The sequence below is a fragment of the Agelaius phoeniceus genome, chromosome 17 (assembly GCF_051311805.1).
Source record: "Agelaius phoeniceus isolate bAgePho1 chromosome 17, bAgePho1.hap1, whole genome shotgun sequence".
NCBI classification, from domain to species: Eukaryota; Metazoa; Chordata; class Aves; order Passeriformes; family Icteridae; genus Agelaius; species Agelaius phoeniceus.
This window is the reverse complement of record NC_135281.1, coordinates 9,005,513-9,029,402: the sequence shown is the minus strand read 5'-3', so window position 1 is coordinate 9,029,402 and position 23,890 is coordinate 9,005,513. Positions and strand designations below refer to the sequence as shown.

At 46.1% G+C, this 23,890-nt stretch overlaps 1 protein-coding gene across 2 annotated transcripts; it reads left to right on the top strand.

Moving 5' to 3' along the window:
* The first annotated feature begins 581 nt into the window (after positions 1–581).
* Positions 582–23,294, top strand: CSNK2A1 (casein kinase 2 alpha 1). Of its 2 annotated transcripts, XM_077187255.1 has the most exons (14): positions 582–714; positions 12,438–12,631; positions 13,652–13,763; positions 14,656–14,757; positions 15,177–15,227; positions 15,906–15,965; positions 16,592–16,675; positions 17,074–17,184; positions 17,986–18,087; positions 18,986–19,086; positions 19,797–19,945; positions 21,222–21,308; positions 21,952–22,104; positions 22,955–23,294. In XM_077187255.1, exons 2-13 carry the CDS (start codon positions 12,531–12,533, stop codon positions 22,065–22,067), a joined length of 1,176 nt encoding a protein of 391 aa, XP_077043370.1. In that variant the 5' UTR covers positions 582–714; positions 12,438–12,530; the 3' UTR covers positions 22,068–22,104; positions 22,955–23,294. The 2 variants fall into 2 exon arrangements, with proteins under 2 accessions (XP_077043370.1, XP_054500086.1); XM_054644111.2 differs by having other exon boundaries at positions 21,952–23,294.
* Positions 23,295–23,890: the final 596 nt, after the last annotated feature.

Below are 23,890 nucleotides of genomic sequence, written 5' to 3'. Positions count from 1 at the left end.
GTCACGGGGCGTTGGACTAGGTCAAGGTTTAGCCTGGTTGCTGGCCCGACTGCCGGCTCAGCAGAGGGATAAGTCCCTTCCATGAACAGCGCCCACAGGCCGGGCGGGACCCCAGCGCTCTGCGGCAGCCCCGGGGTCTGGGAGGGCCGGGGCTGGGCCGGTGGAAGGGCTGCGAAAGGGCTGATAGAAGGGCCAGAGAAAGGCTGAAGAACGGCGGGGACAGGACCGTGGAAGGGCGTGGGAAGGACCGGGGCAAGGACCGGTACCGGGGCCGATGGAGGGGCCGGGGGCAGCGCCGGTACCGGGCCACCTCCGCAGGCTACAGTCGCCCCCTGGCGGCGGGTCCCGCACACAGCCCCGCAGAGGTACTGGGCCCAAGCAGCCACCGCTCACGGTCGAGCCTCCCGGCGGTGCTGCGGAGGCCGACGCGGACCCCGCCACCTTCCCGCGGTTCACCGGGACACACCTGGACACGGAGCGGGAACAAACCCGCGCCCTTCGCACACCGCCGCCACCACTGTGGACTACAACTCCCATAGTCCCCCGCGGCGTGCTCCACCCTTCCCTGCGCACGCCCCCGCGGCGCGTGGCGGGGCCCGCGCGGTTTCCGTTTCCGGCGCGCCTCGCTCTGGTCCCTGCGGCGGCGGCCGAGCCTTGTGCCTCCGCCATATTGTCTGTGTGCGGCGGCGGCGGCGGCGGTAGCGGCCGCGCCAGGTACCGGCGGCTCCGGCGCCCAAGCGGGGTCCCGCGGCGGCGGCGGGCGGAGCGGGCGGCGGGGGGGAGGCGACGCTGCGCCTCCTGAGCTCCTCCGCCCCCCCGCCGCGGGCGCGGTGTGGGCCGGGGGGCCGCGGCTGCCCCTTAGGAGAGTGGGGCCGCGGCGGCGCTGAGGGGGAGCGGGCAGAGCGGGCGGGTCCGGTGCGGCGGAAAGGGCACGGCCCGCCGCCCTCTGCCCTCGGAGGGGCTCCGAGTCCCCGGGGGGAGCGGGCAGGGGCTGTGGAGGGGCCGCCCCGCTGCCCCCAGCCCGGTGCGGGGCCGCCCTCGGCCGCGCAGGAAGGGCAGAGCCCCGCGGAACGGGAGCCGTCCCCTCCCCCAGCTCTCCCAGCTCGCACCTTCGGGCCGTGTAGGTGTTATTTACTTAAATTGCTCGATTTTGCCTCTTCCCCGCCCTGCCCGGAGAAGCGGGGAGAGGCGGAGGGGCATGGAAAGGCCTGTTAGTGCTCGCTGCCACCCCCGGCTGCGCAGGGACTCCGTTCTGGGCCTTTCTGGGTGGAGGGGAAGGTCGTTCTCACGGCTTTCCACACCAGTCTGTGGAAGCAGTGGTGGTCAGTCTTGCCCTCGCTGTAATTTAGTTAATTGTGCCTTGGGACCGAGAGCAGCGTGTCTGTTGGTAAAATGTGGTTTGTAAGAGAGGGGTAAGATAAGATTATGGAACCCCATGCGTGTCAGATCACTTAATTTTTTTTCTTACTGAGGTTTTTGGGTAAAACCAATAAAGTTTGGATTGTGAATATTCAAGCAAAGTGGAGGGGCAGGCTCTGATCTGTGGTCTCTGGTGATCGGTTGCAGGCCCTGGGGGGGTGACATGGAGCTGTGTGCAGGTGGTTTAGGTTGGATATTAGGAAAAGGTTTTTCACCCAGAGGATGGATGGAGACTGAAACAGGCTCCCCAGGGCAGTGGTAATGGCCCCAAGCCTGACAGAGTTCAAGGAGCACTTGGACATGATTCTCAGGCACAGGGTGGGATTGCTGGGGTGTCTGTGCAGGGCCAGGAGTTGGCCTCGATGTTCTTTGTGGGTCAGTTCCAGCCCTGGTACCCCTGAGAGGGGTCTCATGATTTGGGATTTGTGTTGCTCAAACCTGACCCTGGGCTGGGGCCTTGGGTAGCTGCTCTTGCACTGACCCTGGTGCCAGGCTTTGAGACTGGGCACATGTCCCTGGAGAGAGAGGGCTGTGCCATGTGCTCACCTGGCTCCTCATGGGGGCTCGATCCTGGGTGCACTCCACAAATGGGTTGGGAAGAGCCCCTGCCAGATGGGACTGGGCACAGTGGCAGCTGTTCAGAGGAGAGCAAGTGGACACCCAGCACTTCTGCTTGGGGCTGGGAGTGATTTCTTTGTTCTTTGAACACACTCTCTTTTCTGAAACAGAATTGCTCAAATTATTCAGACTCTGAGTTGGGGCTTGTGCCATCCTGCCAGCCAGCCTGGGTGTTGGATGTGAATCCAGGGTGCATTCTGGGTGCATCATCAGCTGGGGCAGAGGAGTCGCTCATCGTGTGGTTGCTGGTTTGGTGTGATGTAGAAAAGGGCAAAGTTTCTGCTAGGAGATGAGAGAGTGAGCTTGGGAAGACTCAAGGCAAGATTTGGGGAAAGTGTGAAGCTTTGTCAGTTCCTTAATTATCCCTAAAACTGGGATTAGGGTAATGTTCCATTTCCTAGAGCACAGGCACTGTGTCTGTAACTGGAGGATGGAAATTGGGATTGGGATATCTGGTCCCAGGTGCAGGGCAGGCTCTGCACTCAGCAGATCTACCTGTGCCTTGTGGCTGCAATCCCTGTTCTCTTTGGATGACTCCAGACAGGGAAGGTAAATTGTAATTGTAAAGGGCCAGACATTGTACAATTGTAGTTGTAGAGGGCCAGACCTTTCCCTGAGCATGAAGAATGTCCATCTTTGGTGGTAGGCAGTGATCCTTTCCTTTCATCTTGCCAATGGGGAGAAGTCTCCATTATTTCAGCTTTCTCTAGTGATTTATGTCAATACCTGGTAACATAATTTCTGTGGTTAGTGAAATTTGCTGTCTTGTTCCCAGTGTGTGTGGTGGCAGAGTTGGGTGTGCATGTCCTGCACTCAGAGCAGAGAGCTTGGCCAGTCAGCTGCTGCCTACAGCAGGGTTAAGGAAGGGAACACAGTCTTGGCTTTGGCTGCAGCAAAGCAAAAACTCATGCAGCTGAAGTCCTGGGTGGTGTGCCTGGGTGAGGGGATGAGGCACGGAGCATGGGCAGATGTGGTGAGAGGGAGATGTTGGAGGAGAAAGCAGACACTTCCAAGTGGGAGGGTCAGAACAGGTTTTCTTTGTTTGGCAGGGTTCTTGTGTTCATAGATGGAGGGAAAGTGAGGCTTGTTGGATGTTGGGAATATGGCTCTTTGGAAAAGTGATGCTAAAATTGGCAGTAGGTTCTAGCAAACGTGGAGGAAATTGGATCATGGGATGTTGCATGACATTAAGGTTGCTGAGGTTTGTGCAGGGGCAGTTAATGGTACTTGTTTGCTTGAAAAAAGCTGGTGAGATGTGAGAATGAAGATGCAAACCTGGGATTAGGAATTGACTTGGTAAAATGCCATTTCCTGACAGTGAGACATGGAAAGACTTAGAGTTTGATATTTGGGGCATTTTCAAGTAATGCAGATTAGGTTCATCAGCATGGAATGTGTTGGAAGTAGGAATCTCGGGGTTTAAAGGATGTTGAAAGGAGGTTATAAATTTGTGGAGTTGTAGAGAAAGAAACTTTTTGCTCTGATGAAAGGGACATGTACCCAGCTTTTCCCAATTTTATTAAATGGTGGGTGTCCTTACACTTCCATTTCAGTTCTTCTCCATTTTCTCCTTACAGAACTAATTTTCTCTTTGTCTTTCCTCATGTCCTCTGAGGAATAAGGGAAAGGAAGACAGGAGAAGCAAATGGGTGACATTGTGGTGGTGTGATTAATTTAGTGTCACATTTCTGAAGAGGCAGGGATTTATTTCTGGGTTACCAGACCTGTCACCTCCACCGTTCCTCCATTATGGAATTGCTTACATTAAGATACCTGTTTTAGAACTCTTTGCATGAGATTGTTGCCATCTTAGATTTATTGTCCCATAAGGGTCTTGAGAGGGGAAAAAAACCCCAAGATTTTAAGATCAGGAAACACTGCCTTTACTTAGTCTGGCTACAAACATTTGTTGCAAGACAGCTCTTGAATAATTTTTCTAAGCTTGGATATCTCCTTCCAGGGGCTTCCAAGAGCTGACTTCCCTGGAATTTACAGAATGTAATTGGAGAAAGGGAGTTCTCCTTTGAACCTGAAAAAAGTGCTTGGAAGAGGAGGCTGCAGCTTTTTGAGCTGGTGTTAGTGCTGTTGCTGAATGTAGAGTTTTTCCAAGCTGGTTTTTGGTCCCTTTTTCCATCAAGGTGCCAAACTTACATATTGGTGGGGAAGATTGATGAGAAGTGGGATTGTTGATGTGTTCATGGGATCAGTGGTTCATGGATGTTTTCTGGTTAGGAGTCCAGTAGAGAAGCAGCAACATGAGCCTGGCCCAAGTCTCATCTGCTCCTGTTTTAACACTGTTCTGGACAAATGGTTTTATTACCATTTATTACCATTTCATGCTACTGCTTTGGGAAGCTGAAAAGCAGAAGGGAAGGTTGGCGTTCTTTGTGGACTTGGTACCACCACCGACTCACATTTGGAAGGTTACAACTTCAATAATTTTAGTTTTCCACGGAGTTGAGTTCTGAGATTTAGGTTATGTCCTCCTTACTGAGTTCTATTTTTTAATTAATAATACCATTTACAGAGAGGTGGTTTCTAAAGCAGGCTGTCCAGCTCCTGCCTATGTAATGGCTGCATCATATTGTGGCAGTTTATTTCATGTGAGTGGTGAATAAATTTTGTGCTAGATGGAAAACAACTTTGAGTCAAGGCAGGAGTTTGGCTGCAGTGTTAGTCTGAAGTGGATAGTCTGAAGTGTTAACAGCAGACCTAGAAAATTGAAGTTACTCACTCTGTTTTTGCAGAGAAGTAGGCTCTGCCCTTGCACCTTCTGGAACAACCAAAGGCTAAATTAGTCCTCTTTTAATTAAGCCAAGTTCAGGGAGAATCCAGCGTGCTAATACAGCATTACATGCCAGAACTTGCTTTCCCTGGGTGGGAAAGGTCTTCCTGTGGTGGGAAGAAGTGGCCCCAAATCCTCTTGTGTGTCCAGGGAGCTGAAAAGGTGCCTCTCCCTGTTGTTACCAAAGCCTTTGGAGAAGGCATTTTCTCAGAGCATATTTGCACATGTGCGTGTGAGTTGTCAGAAAGTCTTTATTTTTAGTGTTCAGAAAATGGATGAGCGTGGACGCGCACAACAAATTAATTTCCAGTCTAGAAAAGCAAGAACTCCTGCAGTGTTCCTTCTCTTGCAGCCTTTTTCACAGGTTTCTCTATCTGTTACCAATGTGCTGTTGAATTCCAGCCTTTCTTCCACGTTTGGTTGTACTCCAGAAGGAAAAAGAGGGCTTTTTCTTCACTCTGCAGCATCTAGATTAATTTCAACTGAGCTTACAAATTAAGTTACAAGTTCTGGCACAATGGCTTTACTGGGGGCTTGTAAGGTGTGAAGGAGAGTGCTGATTGCTGGAGTTTAATAGCTGGGGGTTTTTTTCCATTTGATTCTTGGAATGGTGGTAGCTAGTTTCATCTTGTGTTAATAATGATAAATTTTTAGAGAGTTATGTCAGAGCTTCACTTGCTGGCAGGGGTTTGCACCGAGTGCCTCTTGCTGAGCCTGCTCGATGCTGGCTGAGGGTTGGAGATGGTTTGTAGTGCATTGCCTGCTCCATGGAACAGCTGATCACAGGGATTTCCTGAAGAAATAGTTACAGGCAGTGTCCTCTGGTTTATCCTTTGGCTCTGGTAATTGTTCCTGCCTCTAGGAGTTGCATGATCAGATCAATTAAAACTCTGTAACTTTTACAGATGTTTGGTACAGGTCAGTTTTCTGAGTTCTGCCTAAATCCCTCTCTGTACATGACCCATAGGAGCCAAATCAGCTGAATGATTGTCCTGGCAGTACTATGTGCCTACTAATTAATGAGGAAAACAACTGTGTCACTTAGCAGCAATTAGGGAGGTAGAACTTTCCAGAGGATGCTGCCAGTGGAACCTGATGTCAGCCCATAGTGCTGCTGAAACGTTCCCCTTTGTGAGCCTCCAGGAAGAGTTCCCTGGTGTTGCTGGGGTCCCAGAAACTGTAGTTTTGGTAACTGGAATCCTGTCCAAAGCTCCAGCAGTAGGAGATTGTTTTGTTACTGCTCTTGGAAGAAAAAGGAACTGCTTCCTGTTGAAATATTGCTTTGGCTTTAGGGCAGACCTGGAGGGATATTCCTCCAAAGAAAATCCCCCTGCCTTTCCTGCACTCCCTGCTCAGCCTGAACTGTCAGTTTGGGGAAGAGGTGCAAGCAGAAGAGTTTTGTCGTTGGTTTCTGTTTGGTGTGTATGTACAGACAAGTTGGTTTGGCAGTGCCTGGTTATATTGCAGCCATTTTTATCGGGCTGTGTCTGGAGTCCTTGGCACTGGCAGTGAGGATATCCTCAGGGTTTATGGGTGCTGGGAGCAGTGGCAGAAGCTGCAGGCATGGGAAAGAGGCAGAGCCTGCCCTCAGCTGCAGGGGCTTGGGTGTCTTGCTGATGTTGCTGCCCTCTGTGGCTACATGGCCTCATCCAAGGTCAGCTTTGGGGTCTTTGTGTTTTGGGGTCTTTCCCTTTGCTCCATGTGCTGTTGACTAACTTAGCTCTGAAAATAATAGTGTTCATGATCTTGGGGAATTGTCTGCATAGAATGCCTGTCACTGCTGCTGGAGGTGATCCCAGTGTTCTGCCCCAGTCCATGTGCTGTTGCCAGTACTGATATTTGGCAAAGGACAGGTGCCCAACCAGGCTGAGATGCTGGAGACCCATAGAGGGTTTGTGTGAGCTCTGCTAAAATTCAGCTGTTAGAGATCTGAATGAAAAGGAAGACAAAGCATGACAGACCTTCTGCCAGGAGAGTGTGTGGCACCAGAGCCACTGCCAGGGCACCCTGGAGGGTGACAGACATGTTACACGCTGCTTCCCGAGGTGGGAAAGTGGGACAGCGAAGTTTGCCCCAAGACTGTGAAGAGTATCATAAAACATGGAGTTACAGTAAAACCATTCCTGTGGCTTCCATATAGATTGTGATCCTCATTACAGAGGATGAATTCTTCATTGGCAGGAATCGTGAGGAATTCAGAGAGGAATCAGTGGAGCTGATGTAGGAAGAGCCAATCTAAATTTAGGATGTTTCTAATGCAAAATTACTCCAAGATGTTTCTTCCAGTATAACTAAACCTGTCAACTGCTTTCCTTGCAGACTGGCCATGTCTTGTTTTGAATTAATTACAACAGTTCATGTTTCTTTTTTAAGGGAATGTTGAGGTCATTACATTATCATTTGTTATTTCTCTACAGTCGGACACAACCAGCTATTTAAAAGAAATCTGGAAAATAATTTTAGTGGAAAATGCAGTTAAATCAGACTGTGCTGTTCCAAAACAATACCCAGAAAAAAGTTTGATTTCGAACCTAAGCCTTTTTTTTTTTTTTAACTCAAATTTTAAAATCTGCTTTTCTGTCGATGTTGTCCCTTTAGTAGGGAAATGATCTTCAGGAAAGGATATAAAATGTTAATTTTGTTAATCCAGGCTTGTTTCTATTTTAGCTGTAAAATCATAGAAAAATATAGGTTGCAAGGGACTTCTGGAGGTCATTTGTTCCGTACTTATATTGCTGAAGTTTCAGCATCATGAGAACATAGAAATCAGGTTTCTTTTGTGAGATAGAGCATATTTTTTAATGGAGTTGATTACTATTATTTCTTTTAAAAGTAAGCTGAATGTTGATTGATGTTGACTGCCAGCAGGCAGTACTGTAATATTTAGGCATGTCTTGATTTTTTAATTTCAGTGTTTTTCCAGTATTAGATATTCTCCAAACTCTGAAGGAGCAAGTGTGCTTCCCTGGGAGGATTACAGGGCTGGGTGAAGGAAATCATCAACAATTTTATCTGATAATTGTAATTCTTGCTTACCCTACCAAATCACATTTTACACTCACGATTTCAGAGGCTGGGTTTAAGCTTTCTGCTGTGAAAGGTAACATCTTGCTTGCAGTTGTAGATAAAAGAAGGGGAATAACCTTTCGATTCCAGACTCTGTGCTGTAATTCTGCTCTTCTCCACTGACAGAGCTTTTCTTCTCTCACAACAAACCCGCTGCTGTCTCAGCCTGTTTACAGTCTTAGGCTGGCACAATCACCACTGTAATGAGCTTACGTGGGGAAAGTAGAAGTGAGAGGAAAGTCTCTAGACCTGTTTGGCCAATCTGTCCACTTTGCTTTCTCCTCGAGAGGAAGGTGAGCTTCTCTGGAATTCATAAAGCTACAGAAATGTTTTCTTGGCTCTTTGAGTTCAGCTTGCTGCAGTTCAGGACCTGTTTTGCTCCTTTGGGACTGCTGTGGGCTCACTGAAGCAGAGTTCAGGTGGGTCATTGGGAATAACCAGGTTTATGTGATGTTGAACAAGGTTTTCTGGGCTCACTCCACTCTCTCTGGATGAACTTGGATCTTCCTGGCAATAGAGTTTTCACACTGAGGGCAAGGCATGCTGTTAACAGCAATCCACAGGGAAGCCAGTGTCAAGCAGTGTTTGTGTTCTTGGGTACATTATTTATACTCCAAACCTTATCCACAAAGGTCATCACTCGGATAGCACTTGTGAATTCCTTGGGACACCAGTCTTCTGGGAAGCTCTTGGCTTTCAGCTCACTGGGAGCCTGTATAAGTGCTGCATCATACTGGGACAACTTCATAGGTTTTAAATTCTGAATGAGTAATTGCTTGAGAGAAGTTCCATGCCAAGAACATTTCCATTTAAAAGGAGAAAAAAAATCATTCCGGTATCTCAGTTATTCTGGGGGAAAAAAAAAAAAGGCAAATTTTACTAGGGGCGAAGTAGGTGTGTTTCTCAGAAACTAATCTGCATGGATTTCTTAACTGTGTTTTGTTGCTACTTGCTCTAAGTGCATGCATCTGGAAGGACAGAGGGTGTAGGAAATTCCTGTACTAATTGGAGTAGGTGCTGGAAGTATGGATCCTTCACAAAATATCAAATTCCCTATAGGGATGCCTTTAGAATTAGAGCGCATTGTAAGGATGATAACATCCCTTTTTAAAAATGAGGGGATTTGTAACTGGTTTAGATTGAAATGTTTTAAAAATCAGAGTCAAAGAGAACACTGAGAGGCTTTTTACCATTTTATTGAACTTTAGACACAAAATATCTAAGCTTGCCAAGCTGTTCAGACAACAGGCTACTGTTAGAAGAATTCAAACTTTTAAGAACTGATCTTTTTTAATTAGTAGGCCTTCCAATTAAAAAATTCCTATATGGTGGCAGCACAATTATTTGTCTCTGGGCTGGGGCTCTGGATACTCTCCTGGAGTCTGTCAGCAGGACAGGAGCTGTGTTTGGCTCTGTTCTTGTCTGGGATGAGCAGGGCTCCTCTTGATAAGGCTGCTGCGTAAGAAATCAGCTAATTATCAGTTTGTTAATACTCCAACGGCATTTTTGAGGACAGGCCTGTGTGGGAGAAGCCAACAGTGAAACTTTGGCGTGGTGTTCCTTTGCTGTAGCTGTCATGTGAGCCCTTTTGGGTGCTATCTGTCCAAGGGGTGTCACCACAGGGGCTGATTGAGGAGCCCTGCTCTGTGTCCTTGCACACGCAGGCCTTGGCAGTGAACAGCATGTCAGGCTGTGGCTGGGAGCTTTGTCTTCCTCTCTTTGTGACCTCTGGTACATTGCCTAAAAGCTCATGGTTGTTTCCTAGTTAAAGACTTCTCTACCAGAGAAATTAAAATTTTAATGTTGTTTCTGGAGATGCTTAAGGCTACACTGGACCCTGATCTCACCACGTCTACTTTGATTAGGTGATGTTGAACAGACTCTCCCAATATAAATTTTTCTATCATCCTGTCATCAATGCAGGAATTAATAAATGACAAAATTTGTTTGGATTCTGCAGAAATAGAACTTATCCTTTATAACAAGCTCAGGGCACTTCTCTAGGTGCAATCGCTGCTCATGCTGTAGATTTTTCTGCTTTAAAACTGCAGGCTAAACTGATGCTTGCATGTCAACACCTGTCCCCATTATCTGTCCTTATTTGTGTCATTCCCTTCTGCCAAGGAGCTTGGATCCAGTGCAAAATAATCCCCCTCCAGGGGCACTGAAGGCAAAAATCTATACAAATTCCTTGGCAGTTTTGAGCAGAGAGTGAGCAGCTTTCAGGCAGGGTAAGTTTGTGTATGTCTGTAAGTCTGTTTGCTTTAAAATTTAGTTATCTGTACAGATTCTCTCCCCTTCCTGTGTAAAGAATAGTAGACAATAATACCTACCCTCGTAAATAGACATTGTGTGCCATTCTTAGAAGCTGCAGTTGATGATTTCCTGAAAAAGCCTTTCTCTGAACAGCCTGTTACAATGTGCTGCTTGAGCTAGGCTAGAGCTACGTGACAAAAAATAGCCACTGTGAAATTTGATCTATCTTTAGATAATGTGATTGATTTTTCTTTTTTTTTTTGTGCTGAAACTGATCTTGCTAAGTTGGGTGAGGGGAGCAGTCACGTGTGCTTTATTTATACTGGATTGTGCTTAAAAATTAAAATTGCTAAGTCATCTGAGACATGTATAAATTCAGTTAATTCCTTCACAAGGAGTATTGGGCAGAGGAAATGGGCCAGTGCATCTCCTGCCAGAAGGACAGGGAGTGAGAAGAAACACAAACATAGTGATTGAACTTTGAAATCTAATAAATTTCACTGTACTAAACTGTTCTAGTAAACTTGCATGCTCTAGTAATGCCTGGGGACATCTAATTTCTAAGTGTCTGAGTCATGCCACATAAATGCTTTGAGGTCTTAGATGATTGCTGCCTCATCTTCTGAAATTGTATTTTGTGAGAGGACTAGCATTTTATCTAGGAATAGACTTATTATATTTTGAGGAATGCTACATATTCTTCCATTAGCTGGACACGCAGCTGAAGTGCCTCATCCTTCTTTTATGGGGCTAAGGCCTCAGTCACTTTTCCATATTGGATTTTGGGATAGTGCTGTGTCCCTGTTTACCCTTTGGACTGGATTACTGCAACCCTGTCTACCTGAAGCTGCCACCAACACCATTTGTGTGTCAGTAGGTCAAAAAATATCCCAGTGCTGAGCTCTGTCCCACCCAAGGAGGCTTTGTCCATGTCAGAGAGCCCTTGCATGCTCTTCTGCCTTTGGAAGCAGGACCAGCTGCTGGTCAGGTTGTGTGACACAGTGAAGGACATCAGACTTGTGTCCCCCAGGTCCTCCACCACCTTCACAGCCAGTGGGTCTTGCTGGGTCCTCACAGGAGCTGAAGTGCTGCAGACCTCACATAAACAACAGGACTCTGCCTGTAGAGCAGGATTTTGCTTCTAGAGTTTTCTTCTCTTGTGACGTGCCCTAGTAGCTTAAGCCAAGTGCTCCGAGCAGATTTCTTGGTCTTTCTCATTAATGTGTGATTAATGGGGCTGTTACTTCCTTCTGCAGGCTGGCAGTTGCCCATTTTCTCTGAAGGGATAAAATTGGCACAGCAAATAAGTGTATTAGTTTAGATAACAGTCTTGCCCACTGTTTGAGCACATACCCAGGGCTGGATGGCCCTGCCACGTGCTGCTACACACCAAACAATGCTGTTCCCTGCTCCAATACAGCTCCCTTGCTTGTAAGTTATTTCAAAAGCTGACAAGGGGATTCTTGTATTTAAACATCTTCCCCTTGTGAAAGATTTGAGACATGTAAAGGCACCACATTTATCTTGGGTAGGACAATATTGATACAGAACTGTAGTGAGTTACTGCTGTCCTAAATATTCAGATCTGGATGATAAAGTATTCAGACATATAGGATAAAGATACAGTGTTTGTCACTGATATACAACTTTACAAAGGAACTTTCTTTTGAGTGGTTTTGACCAGTCTCAATACTGATAAAACTTATCAGAAGCTTTGCAAAAATTGCCTTGGAAGAAGGAAGGATTGAAGGTACTTTGGGCTAGCAGAATGCAAAGGAACATCTTCAGACCCTCACAGCAGTGCATTTCTTTCATGTTTGAATAAAGCATCATAATCCAACACAGATGCTGCTGTCTTTTGGACAGTCAGATTTAATGCTTTGACTGTAGGAAGTTGTGACTAAAGCTGGTTTCCATCCCAGCAGAATTGATTTTGTTACATTGGACGGCCCAAGACTTGTGATGGGGGTGAGACTGCAGCCTGTAGCTGTTGGTTTCAGTCTGGAGTCGAAAGGAGGGGATCTGTCTGCAGATAGAGAGCACATGGCATTCTTTCCTTTGGAAAGTTACCTCCACAACCAGCAGCTGGAAACAAGGTGCTGAAAATTACCAGGTCAGCACATTGGTTTGCTAGGGGCCGGTCCTGTGTGAAGGAGAGCAGACAAATGGCTTTCAAGAAATCCCAGGCCTGTGGCTGGGCAGGCTCCGGCCTTTGCAGCAGCTTTTAATGATTAGCTTAAATACTTTTGAAGTACCTTGAGAATTTAACCTGTGGTTGATGTTCTGTCTGCAGGTGGAGGAATCTGAGGCCTTTCTCCTCTGTCAGCACTGCAGAGCAGGTCGCCTCTGATTTCACATCTCGCTTCCGCCTGCCAAGCTGTCTGATATGTCGGGACCCGTGCCGAGCAGGGCCAGAGTTTACACGGATGTGAACACACACAGACCCCGGGAGTACTGGGACTATGAGTCTCACGTGGTTGAGTGGGGGTAAGTCTGGGCTGCCTCTGCATGTCCCTACACCAGGAGCAGTCCCTGTGGAGCCTGCCTAATGGTATTTGGGGAGTTCAGGCAACTGTGCTGCGTGAGGCTTTTTCACGCTGCTTGGCAGATGGCAAGGGAAAGGATCACAACTTCTCTTCAGAAAAATATTTCTTATCAAACTTTTAAATTCCCAGTTGTGGGAGAACATTTATAGCAGCTTCCTTAAAAGTTTGAAGAAGTTTTGCCAGGTAGTAGAGAAACATCCCCTTTCAGAGGGAAGAAAATCTATTTCTGAAACAATCCAAACAGTACTTGAGTGCAGGGCTGAAAAGAAATGAAAAGACTTTCAAACTGAAGTTGCTGCTGACTTGGATAAGTGAAGAAACTCCACAGACTTAAATAGGTACATGCTATTTTATGACTTGTTGCTCAGCTCTCTGCAAGTGCCTGGGAAAGACATGGCTGCCTCTCTTTGAAGGAAAGAGGTGTCTAAATTGAGCTCATGACTAAAGTGTCCCAGAATCAGACAGCAGTGGAGGCAGCTTCATAGCTCTGCGTTCCTGCTGGGATGTGGAGGGCCCAGACAGAGTTCTGCCCTCAGCTGTGCAGTTCCCAGTTTCTGGAATGTACACATTCGTCTGAGCATAAGTGCTGCTTTGTGCCCAGACTGTTTTTAAACAACCTTGCACTTAGATTTTTCCTCCTACTGGCTTTGTTGAATTTTACCAGCATTATACAAGGAAAAATGGAGCTTCCAAATATAGAGAGAAAGGATAGTTCAAGTTTGCTAATGCTGAAATACATAGTTGGGCTTTCAATCCATACTTTTGGATTGAATCTGTCTTTGGCAAATAGAAGTTCCCTGTTTCTCTCATAGTTCTTAAATCATCCAGTTCAGGAGAGGTAAGGCACTAGTTGATCCCCTTTGTCTGTGAAGTTAGGCAGTGATTGAGTGTTAAGGAGCAGTTTATAAATGATGATGGAAATGACTGAGCCCTTTGGAACTCTAACCTTTTCTCTTCACAGAAATCAAGATGACTACCAGCTAGTTCGAAAATTAGGCCGAGGCAAATACAGTGAAGTATTTGAAGCCATCAACATTACAAATAATGAAAAAGTAGTTGTTAAAATTCTCAAGGTGAGCTGGGGATTGGGCAAAAGATAAAATCTGTCTTGAGGTGATCAGGAGGCCAGAAAGGGCTTTTTGATGTTCTAAAACTGAAATCCTTAAAGCCTGGCTTTGGAATGTCACTCAATGAAACAGGCCATGGGTTTGAGCCTCCTGATATAAGCCCTGCAGTTAAGTCAGATCTCTGCCTGTAAGGAATTAGGCTCTGTCTTAAAGAAGCCCTGATGTGCAGCACCTTTTTACTTGGAACTAAACGTTTCAGCAGCTGACTACTACTAAAATTCTCAGCTTCTCTAAGTGCTGGTGTCCTGGCAGGCTGTCATGGCCTTGACCTTCATTTAGTGACCCTCCAATAGCCCATAGGCTTCTCATAGTTAAACATTTGCCATATGCCAGTTAAGAAGTCTTGGAGTATCACAGAACTGTTTGGGTTGGAAAATCACTCAAAGATCATCAAGTCCAGCCAACACCCCAGCATTCATGTCCCCAGGTGCCACATCTTCTAAATCTATTCAAGGATGGTGTCCTCACCACTGGAGCAGCCTGTTCCAGGTATTGACAACCCTTTCTATGAAGAAATTTTTTCTTGGCATTACTTGAGGCCATTTCCTCTTGGTCTATCAGATTATGTTCAGAGAGTTGTTGTTTTTTTTTTAAATGCCATCTTCCAGCCTCTCCTTCACTTGGAGTTATTGTCTGTAGCTGTCAGGATTGTGTGGTTAGAAAGGAGACAGCAGATATTTGAGCCTTTACTGGTGTGATGCATACTCAGGTTAAATTGCAAATGTTTCAATATATTCTGCTGATCTGCAGTCACCTGGGTGTTGTCATCTGGCTGTTGAGCTATTAGCCTCACTTTACTGCAGGGCTTTATCTTACACTTTGGGTTTTTATTCTTCAGCCTGTTAAAAAGAAGAAAATCAAGCGTGAAATCAAGATCTTAGAGAACTTGCGAGGCGGTCCCAATATAATCACTCTTGCAGATATAGTAAAAGATCCTGTGGTGAGTAAGGGAGAAACTCAGGGGGTACACTGGGGTTATGGGGGAAGTTGCTCTGTTTGATTTCAGCTCTGACCTGGCTTTTTGTTTTCCCCTGCTCTTAAATCCTGCTTTTGAATTGACTGATCAGATCAGCTCTTAATCTGATAAACTTCTTTTAGAGGGCCCTTCCCCCACAGGTCCCTGCAGCCCCTCACTCTGTGAGGAAGAGATACCAGCGAGCTGAGACAAGTTAATTCGCTCTGCAAACAGTGCTGCTGGAGGCTGTGGGCTTAGGCTCTGCTCTGTCTGTCTGAGGGGAATCATAAATATGTCCAAGGCAGAGGGATTTTGTGTAGTTTTTGTAGAAAAAAAAAGATGCAATTCATTATCCTAAGTGGAAACATAACTTAACATGGCTGAATACTTTTTTTCGCTTTCAGTCTCGAACACCCGCTCTGGTTTTTGAACACGTAAACAACACAGACTTTAAGGTACAGTGTGAGATGTGACTTCTCTCGTTTTTTGGTGTTTGAAAACCACTCATACTTTCTGGGGAAGGGCAAGTACATAGGATGGGCATTTCCTTCCAGCATAGGAAATGCTTTTAAAGGTAAATGCATTTGGGACAGAACTTTGTAATTAGCCCATCAGTACCATTTTGCCACAAAAGTTACAAGATGAGAATGCAGGTTCCAAGAGGTATTTAACCTTGGGAGCAAGTGAATCTGTTACCTTGTGGCCCACCAGTGCCTGTGTTTTTGAGGCATTTGGCATTTATGTATACAACTATTTATTGGAACCTATTTAAATGTGGACAGCTGTTTCTGTGGCCTTCCATACTCCTGGGAATGGGGATTTAAATGTTTCTTTGTCCCTTCATACTGACCTGCCTCAGAAGAAGAAAAGCTGTGCAATGCCATCCATCGTGCTTGTGCTGGGTGGGTACAACCAGAGCGAGATAGTGACAGGGCCAGGATGTGCTGTCTGAGCAGAGCTGGAAGTAAACTATGTATGGGATTTGCAAAGGGAGAGGAACAGAGTCAGGTGTGGGATCAGAGTAACTTGAGAAACATGGTTTATACCTTCAGATGGGTTTGGAGAATGCCAGCAGCCCAGAACAGGGGTTTTTTGGATGTTAAACACTGACATGATGTGTTTATGTCCCACAGCAATTATACCAGACATTAACAGATTATGATATTCGATTCTACATGTATGAGATTTTGAAGGTAAGTTGGTGTTTCGCTGTTTTGTTGGTTTCTTTCTAGTATTTACTCTCAGCTAATCCTGTAGAGATGGTTCTCATGTCACTGGTGATAGTGACATCATATCACTAAGGGAAGGAGAGTCCATGGAAGAATTGGGCAGAAAAATATCAAGTCAGTATCTGTTTTCAGCATTTTGTTATATTGAGATACCTTAAAATCCTAAATCAGGAGTACATGTAGCCTCTGAAAAAAGAAAACTGTGAGCTGTTACTGGCTGGGTTTGTGCTCAGATATAATGTGAGTCAAATGTTTTCATCCATTCTTCTGAACTAAATAATTTCTCCTTAGGAGTCTGGAGAAAGGGGGCTTGTGTGATCATTAGTGCCTAGTAACTATGCTCTTAGAGACTCTGAAATTCCAATTTTTATGAGGAAGCACATGAAGTAAACTAAAGACACTTGTGCTGCTGGGACCTCCCTTTGGGAGGGGGCTCTAGAAGCATTTTCTGTGATCAGTGAGTCTAGTCCAGGATCTAACACTGGACAGTCCTGTCATCTAGTTAGACTTGATATGTGTGGAAATACTTTTGAATATGGTTAACTTGACACATTCTTGTGACTCCAGCATCTGTTTCCTTTCACCTGCAGGCTCTAGATTACTGCCATAGCATGGGAATCATGCACAGAGATGTCAAACCTCACAATGTCATGATTGACCATGAGCACAGAAAGGTAGTGTGGGCTGGCTGGTGGGCAGGGCAGGGTCCTGCTTTTCTTTTGGCAAACTGGGATCCCTTTTGGGTACTCCTGTGTAGTGGTACTAGCAGACCTCTTTGAGGAAGACTCTGCTCTAATGGTGTGGACAAATGTAAAATGAGAATATTGTGCTGCTTTCTGAGGCTTTACTTGGTCACATGTAACCCTCAGGCAGGGTTGTAAGGAGAGGTATTTTATTTAGTCTGCTTGGTGATACGGGTTTGGGGAGCATATGTAACCAGACACTCTGATCAAATTAATTGAAAATGGAAGACTTATAAATTAACTTCATACTAAGTTCAGCAGTGTCATTCAGCCAGTGGTAAGATGGAGCATCCCTTGAGCCTTTTTTCTTTGTTTTCTACCATTTTTAGCTTAGACTAATAGACTGGGGTTTGGCTGAATTCTATCACCCTGGCCAGGAGTACAATGTCAGAGTGGCTTCCAGATATTTCAAAGGACCTGAACTTCTTGTAGATTATCAGGTAAGAGTTACCAGGACTTCTTACTGGCTTTGATATGGAAAGTCAGTGCCATTTCAAGGTAATAAACCCAAAATTCAGATGTCTACAGAGCTGAAGCTAAAGACAGTCTGTTCCAAAATGTATGGCAGAAAGCAGTGGCCATAAAGCCACTGAATGAAAGAAATGAGTAGTCTCAGGACCTGAGGAAGAGCTGCAGAACTATCATTATGGATCTTGGAATACAAATGTTGAATATTTTTTTAGCAAGGCTGTGTTTGCAGTAAGGTACAGGAATGAAACAAAGCCCCTGTGGGAACAGCAAGTACTGCATGAACTTCTAAATTAAGCTATAAAAGCATCCCCTTATCTGATGGCAGTTTGCATTATGGAAATCACAGTGTTCCTGGTGACTTTCAGACCATGCTGGTTCTGGAAAAAAAACACATCCTCACCTGTCCATGGACCCTGGGGAGTCCACACCTTTTGTTGTTTGTTCCAATGCTTCCTTTCCCAACACACATTTCTCAGTGGTTTATAACATTGGAGTCTGCAGTGAAAATAGAAGAAAGCTCTGATTTTTAATATCCTGGCAGACAGGGATGGAATTAGGATACCTGCTGTCCTGCTAATTGCTGTATCCCAGTTTGAGTAACTGGAACACTGAGCTGAGCAGTGGTTTAGGGATGAAGATAGTTCAATTTGTTTCCAGCATGACATGGCTGTGTTCATATCACCTTGGCGGGGTGGGGGAACCCTGTTAGTTTTGGAGGTCTGTTCTGCTTAATTCATTAGAAATTGAATTGTCCTTCTGGTTTTGTACAGATGTATGATTACAGTCTGGATATGTGGAGCTTGGGTTGCATGTTGGCTAGTATGATATTCCGAAAGGAGCCATTTTTCCATGGCCATGACAACTATGATCAGGTGAGAGCTGGTCATGTACAATGTCTGTTCTTTTAGCACCATGAAGATTTCCTGCTTAGGCTTCTATCGAGTCATCCTGAGAATTTTTAAGCCTTTCTCTAATGGCTTCTTAGCTCAGTTTGAAGCCACATTCCTTTTCTCAAGTGTGCAAGATTATGTAACCAATTAAATAGAAATGGATTTATAGAGCTTTGTACTTAGGAGCTCCTCAGTAGGTGTCTGAGAAAAGCTGTAGAAATAGTTATATTAAGGCTGGTGTGTTCTAGTACATAGTTTGACTATTCCTGAGGTTATGTTATGTGGAAAGCCCCTGCCACTACTCACTCTCCCCCCACTCTGTATAGAAACTGTGAATTTGGTACAGCTTTATACAGATTCTGAAATCTTTGATGTGTTGCCTTTGGGCCAAAGTTTTTATTTTTAAACTTTTATCACATGCTCAGCATGTGACTGCCATGCAAATATTCTGGAACAGGGACTTTCTATTCTCAAACCTTTATTCTGGAGCTCTCTGGGGTGGTGCTTCACCTTTCACATGCAAGATCCAGAGTTTCTTTCTTTACCAGTTACTCTTGCCTTCCCCTCTGTTGGTTCTGAATATTTTCGTGCTACTAAGGAAGGTAGTGTTGCAAGGTCTCAGGTTTTAGAGATTTTAGGGTCTGTGGCTCCCTCCTGGCTGCCTTGGGGTACTGAGCTCCAGCTGTGAGTGGAGGCATGTTCCTGATGCCTGGGACTGTGTGGCTGGGGAAGCCAGAGCCACAGGCTGACCCTGTGGCCTCTGATTCATACTGCTGGGATCAGGTTCCAGCTCCCATGGGATTGTGCTGCTCTATCTTCATGCAGGCTCTGGTATTATCATACCTTCACAGCAGTGACTTGTTTTTGTGTTTGTTCCCAGCTGGTGAGGATAGCCAAGGTTCTGGGGACAGAAGATCTGTATGACTACATTGACAAATACAACATTGAGCTGGATCCACGTTTCAATGACATTTTGGGCAGGTGAGCCAAGGTCTGGAGTCTCTTTGGTAGATCCAGACAGTTACAGCTTTGTCAACAGACCTTGAAATGAACAAAAATTTGTGGGAGAAATCAGAGCCAGGATTCTGGAGAACTGACACATTGTGCCTTTGGTCCCTTTTACCAGTGCTTTCCATAGTCCTTTATATGGAAATGGACCTGAGGAAAGATTTTTAAATGTCATTCAGGCAATAAAGGAGCTACTGGAGCAGAAAGCATGAAGGGCAAATGCTCTCTTCAGTCTGGAGGGGAAAAAACAAAATGATGTTTCTCAGCATTAGAGTGCAGAAAGTCAGGTGCTGCTAAAGATGGAATTTATATATTTTTTTTCTCCTCATAGTAGGACTAAAATTTAAGGAACTCATGTTGGGTGCAGAAGAGATGACAGAACCTGCAATTCTAGGCCTGTAATCCATTCTGAGCATTAGTCCTGCTGCTGTCTGGGGTCATGGCAGGGCCATGCAGGGGCTGAGGTGGCCGAGGTGTCTGTGCTGGGGCTGTGACTGCTGTGCCACCGCGTGGAGACACAGTGACACTGCTTCATCTTCTGGAATGTCTCAGTCCCGTGGCTGCTGCACGGAGCAGTGGCCTCCCTCAGGGCTGGACATCTGTCACAGCTCTTGCTCCTTAAGCAAATGAGTTTTGGCATCACTGTCCCCTGGCTGGCCTGATTTGGGTCTGTTTTCCTGCAGACACTCCCGTAAGCGATGGGAGCGCTTTGTCCACAGTGAGAACCAACACCTGGTGAGTCCAGAAGCTCTGGATTTCTTAGACAAGCTGCTGCGATATGACCACCAGTCACGACTCACAGCAAGAGAAGCCATGGAACACCCCTACTTCTGTAAGTATCAGCTGCTGTCCTGAGAGTTCTGCCTCTGGGAAATATCTGTTCCCATGCCTTGTGCAGATGGGAGCTGAGAATGGCAACAATGATAAGCCTGGTCTACAAATATTTGTGCTGTAGCTGAGGCTGCTAGTCTCTGTGTGCCACCTCCGCCAGCCAAGGAATCAGTGTTGGGTGCCTGTGTCAGGCCCATGAATCAGCAAGTAATATCAAGGAAAGTCGCCTAACTCATGTGATTTGGGGTTGCTTTCTGCAGGTGTGCATGGATTCCTCTGTTTGGATAAACCCAGAGAATTCTGGTTTGTTGATAAACAGGTGTTCTAACTCCTTCTGTTGCTAAATTGCTTAGCTACTGCTATATTCAGGTCTTGATTTTGCAAGCAAAAATGTTACTTTCACTAGTAAATGCTTTTAAGTGGTTGCTGTTTTTCACAGATATTGATATCTAGGGGTTTGAAGCAGCTGCAACAAGGCAGAATGTCAATATTTGCTCGAGTAGTTTGGTTTTGGGGTTTTTTTAGCTGCTGCTGAAGGGACTCGTGTAATTAACAGACTGTTGATCTGTGTTACACCTGTTGGGAAAATCCCAGGGAAATGTTTTTCAAGTATGAGCATTAGAGAAGCCAATAGCTTGGAATGTGAGAGCTGGACAAACAGTTCATTAACTTGTGTTCACAAAAAGATACACATAGTGCTGAGCTCAGCAAAGTTTGGAATTCCCTTGTCTGACACAGAAGGCCTGGGAGGCAGGAAGGAGTTGTCCCTGTTCAGATGAGAGCCTTATTTACATGCAGCTGAAAATCAAGAGTTAGTAAGTTGTGATCATCTCATGGGTGACAGGTTCTAGTGACACACCTGACAGCTCACAGAGATGTAAGATGTATGCAGGGACATGACACATGATTGTAATCAATGATAATCTTTCTGCTTGCTGCACCTGTATTCTGGGTTTGGCTTTCTGCAATTACACGGTTGCTTAGCACAGAAAGATCAACTTTGCCATAATAACCTTTGTCTTTTCCTGTCAGATAGTCCTGCTGAACCCCAAATCACATCATTTAGCTGATTTTCCCTGATATCACATGACCTTGGTACCTTCTTGAGTGCTTCCCACTGGCATTGGTGGAAATGTCTGTATTTCAATAGATGGTGGTTGATGTTGTTTGGCACAGGCAGAGTGCCAGGACTGGCTGAGCACAGAGGCCACAGGCAGTCTGTGTGCCTCAGCAGCTCTCTGGCAACACAGCACTTACTGGTAGTGTGCTCTTCCTAGACCCCATTGTGAAAGACCAGGCTCGGATGGGCTCGTCCACCATGGCGGGTGGCAGCACTCCTGTCAGCAGTGCGAGCATGATGTCAGGTCAGTTCTGCCAACTCTCTTGGTGCTTGGGCTGCTGAAGCATTTCCATGTGTGGGTTGGGTGGGAGGACTCAGGAGGGAGAGTTCAGCAGGCAGGGAGGGCGGTGTTGGGTCATCTCCCAGAACTGGGGACAAGGGCAAGAAGAGCTGCAAAGTGGGTGGGAGAGTCTGATAAGTAAGGCCTTGGGCAGCCTGACCTGTTTTTCTGGTTTCATTTTAAGAAGCTCTTTGCAGTTGATTTTCTGGCAGCAGCTTGAAGGACAGTCCACTGGCACAGGCTGCCTAGAGAAGCTGTGGCTGTCAGATCCCTGGAATTGTTTAAGGGCCAGGTTGAACAGGATTTGGGGCAACCTGGTCTAGTGGAAGGTGGCTGGGGGGTTGGAGAAGAGGAGCTTTAGGGTTCCTTCCAATCCAAACCATTCTGTGATCCTGCCACATCTCTGCCCATCAGTGACACTGAGGGGTGTGCAAATCTGTGCCCTTCCCAGAGCTGCAGAGAATAGTGACAGATCTTTTCTCTCTTTAATTATTTTGGCAGCTCTGAAAACATAACTGACCCACAAAGCTCCCACCTGACTTCAGAAGCTGTCCTGGATAGCAGTATGCTGTTTTCACTCTAATTCCTGCTTACCTCTCTCTTCCAGGGATTTCTTCAGTGCCAACACCTTCACCCCTTGGACCTCTAGCAGGCTCCCCCGTCATCTCTGCCACCACCACCCTGGGGATGCCGGTTCCAGCTGCTGCGGGCGCCCAGCAGTAGTGACGGGCTCTGTCTCCTGCTGCCTGAGCTGAGTCAGGTGGGGAAGAGGTTTCCCCCTCCACCTCTCCTCAGGACGCAGCTCGTGCCTGGCAGGGGAAGGGAGGGGATGAACGCTTTGGAGACACCGTGTCTGAACTGTTGCTTGTGGATTTATAGTAGTTCAGTCATTATATACAAAATTATTATAGGCTGATTTTTCTTTTTTTACTTGAACTTTTCGTAACTCAGGGGATTCCCTGAAAATACCTACAAATGGAATACTTCTTGGACAGTTTTTCTTTCCCCCCCCCCCCCCACCCCTCCCAAAAAAAAAAAAAAAAAAACACCAACAAAACAACTCTTCATGTAATAACAAAGATGAATCAACAGCATTTCCAAGCTCTTGCATCCTGCTGGAAATCTCTTCTCTTCATGTTCCCACCATTATTCCTCCACAAGCCTTGGGGGATTGTGCTGTTCTCCAGAGACTACCAAACCAAGTCTTCATGAGGCAGGGGAGGGGATTCTTAAAGTACCACTTACTTGAACCCCAAGTCCTGCATATGTCCCAGCCAGGGTACACTGAGGAGACAATTCCAGTAGGGAGAGGTGGGATAAGCTTAAAAGGAGTAAGTGCAGATAGCGTCCAAACCCCTAATTGGATTGGATAATGTCTCCTTAGGAGTCAACCAGAATGCTAACTCACCCCTTGCATGTAATTTTAGTCTTAAAAATGAAGTTACTGATCCAGTTGGAGTCCTTGGCACCTCCTGAGACAGGTGCTCCTGTAGAGTAAGCCCTGCTCTCATCAGCCCCTTTCTCATGGAGGGTTCTTCCAGCCATTGCTTGGCTTGGATCTCTGGAATTAATTTGTTATTGGGTATATTGTTTTTAAATTGTTTCTATAGGTTTCGAGCTGGTGGCTACTTAAAGCTGGAAAAATCAGACTGCGCCAAGTCCGATCCCACATCTTCACCCACCATCCCCTCCCTCACGTGCCATGTGGTGAGAATACCAGTTACCTCACAGTCTTGTAAATATGCACTGAGAGGAAGGAGCCAGGAGACGTTAACTTAAACTGAAATGGTAGATCAGTAATTGTGGACAAATATTATCATTGACAACTGAAAAGCACCCTTGTTACAGCCCTGCTACCCCTTGCTGTGTATATATACTTTGTCCTTCATATGTGAAAGATCCAGTGTTGGAATTCTTTGGTGTAAATAAACATTTGGTTTTATTTATCGAGGTTAGATTTAAGTTCCCTGTGTAGAGGCCTCCCTGGGGTGGTCATACACTGACACAGGAGTGGTGACAGCCACATGTGCCCTGGGCAGGCCATGTCCCTGTCACACCCATGGGGAGCAGTGCAGAGAAGCCTTACACAGATGTCACAAAGCCAAAGTATCTCCTGGGAGAAGGATCTTTTGCCATAACAAAAAAAAACCTCCTCTTCTGTCTCAGCCGTGATGGTGGGGAATTGAGATGATGAACCAATTATTAGTTGTTTGCCTGTTGCAACTCACTGGATTTCTGTGACTTGTTTTCAGTCACCTAATGCTAGGCTGGCTCAGCTGGTGTGGCTGCAGGCACAATGGCACCTGTCCCTTTCAGTGACCTGTCATCCCAAAGCCATTGCAGCAGTTGTTCCCGTGGACATTGAGAGATCTTCGCGTTCCTCAGTGGGTGCTGACGCCTTGGCCTGCAGCTCCTGCCTGTCCCAGGCACCCATCCCTCGTCTGTTCCGTGGAGAGGATGGACATGTGCTTCCACATTGCTTAGTTAATTTTAGGATGGGGCATGTGGGCTGGATTAAACTGATTTATGGGACATGGAACACTGCC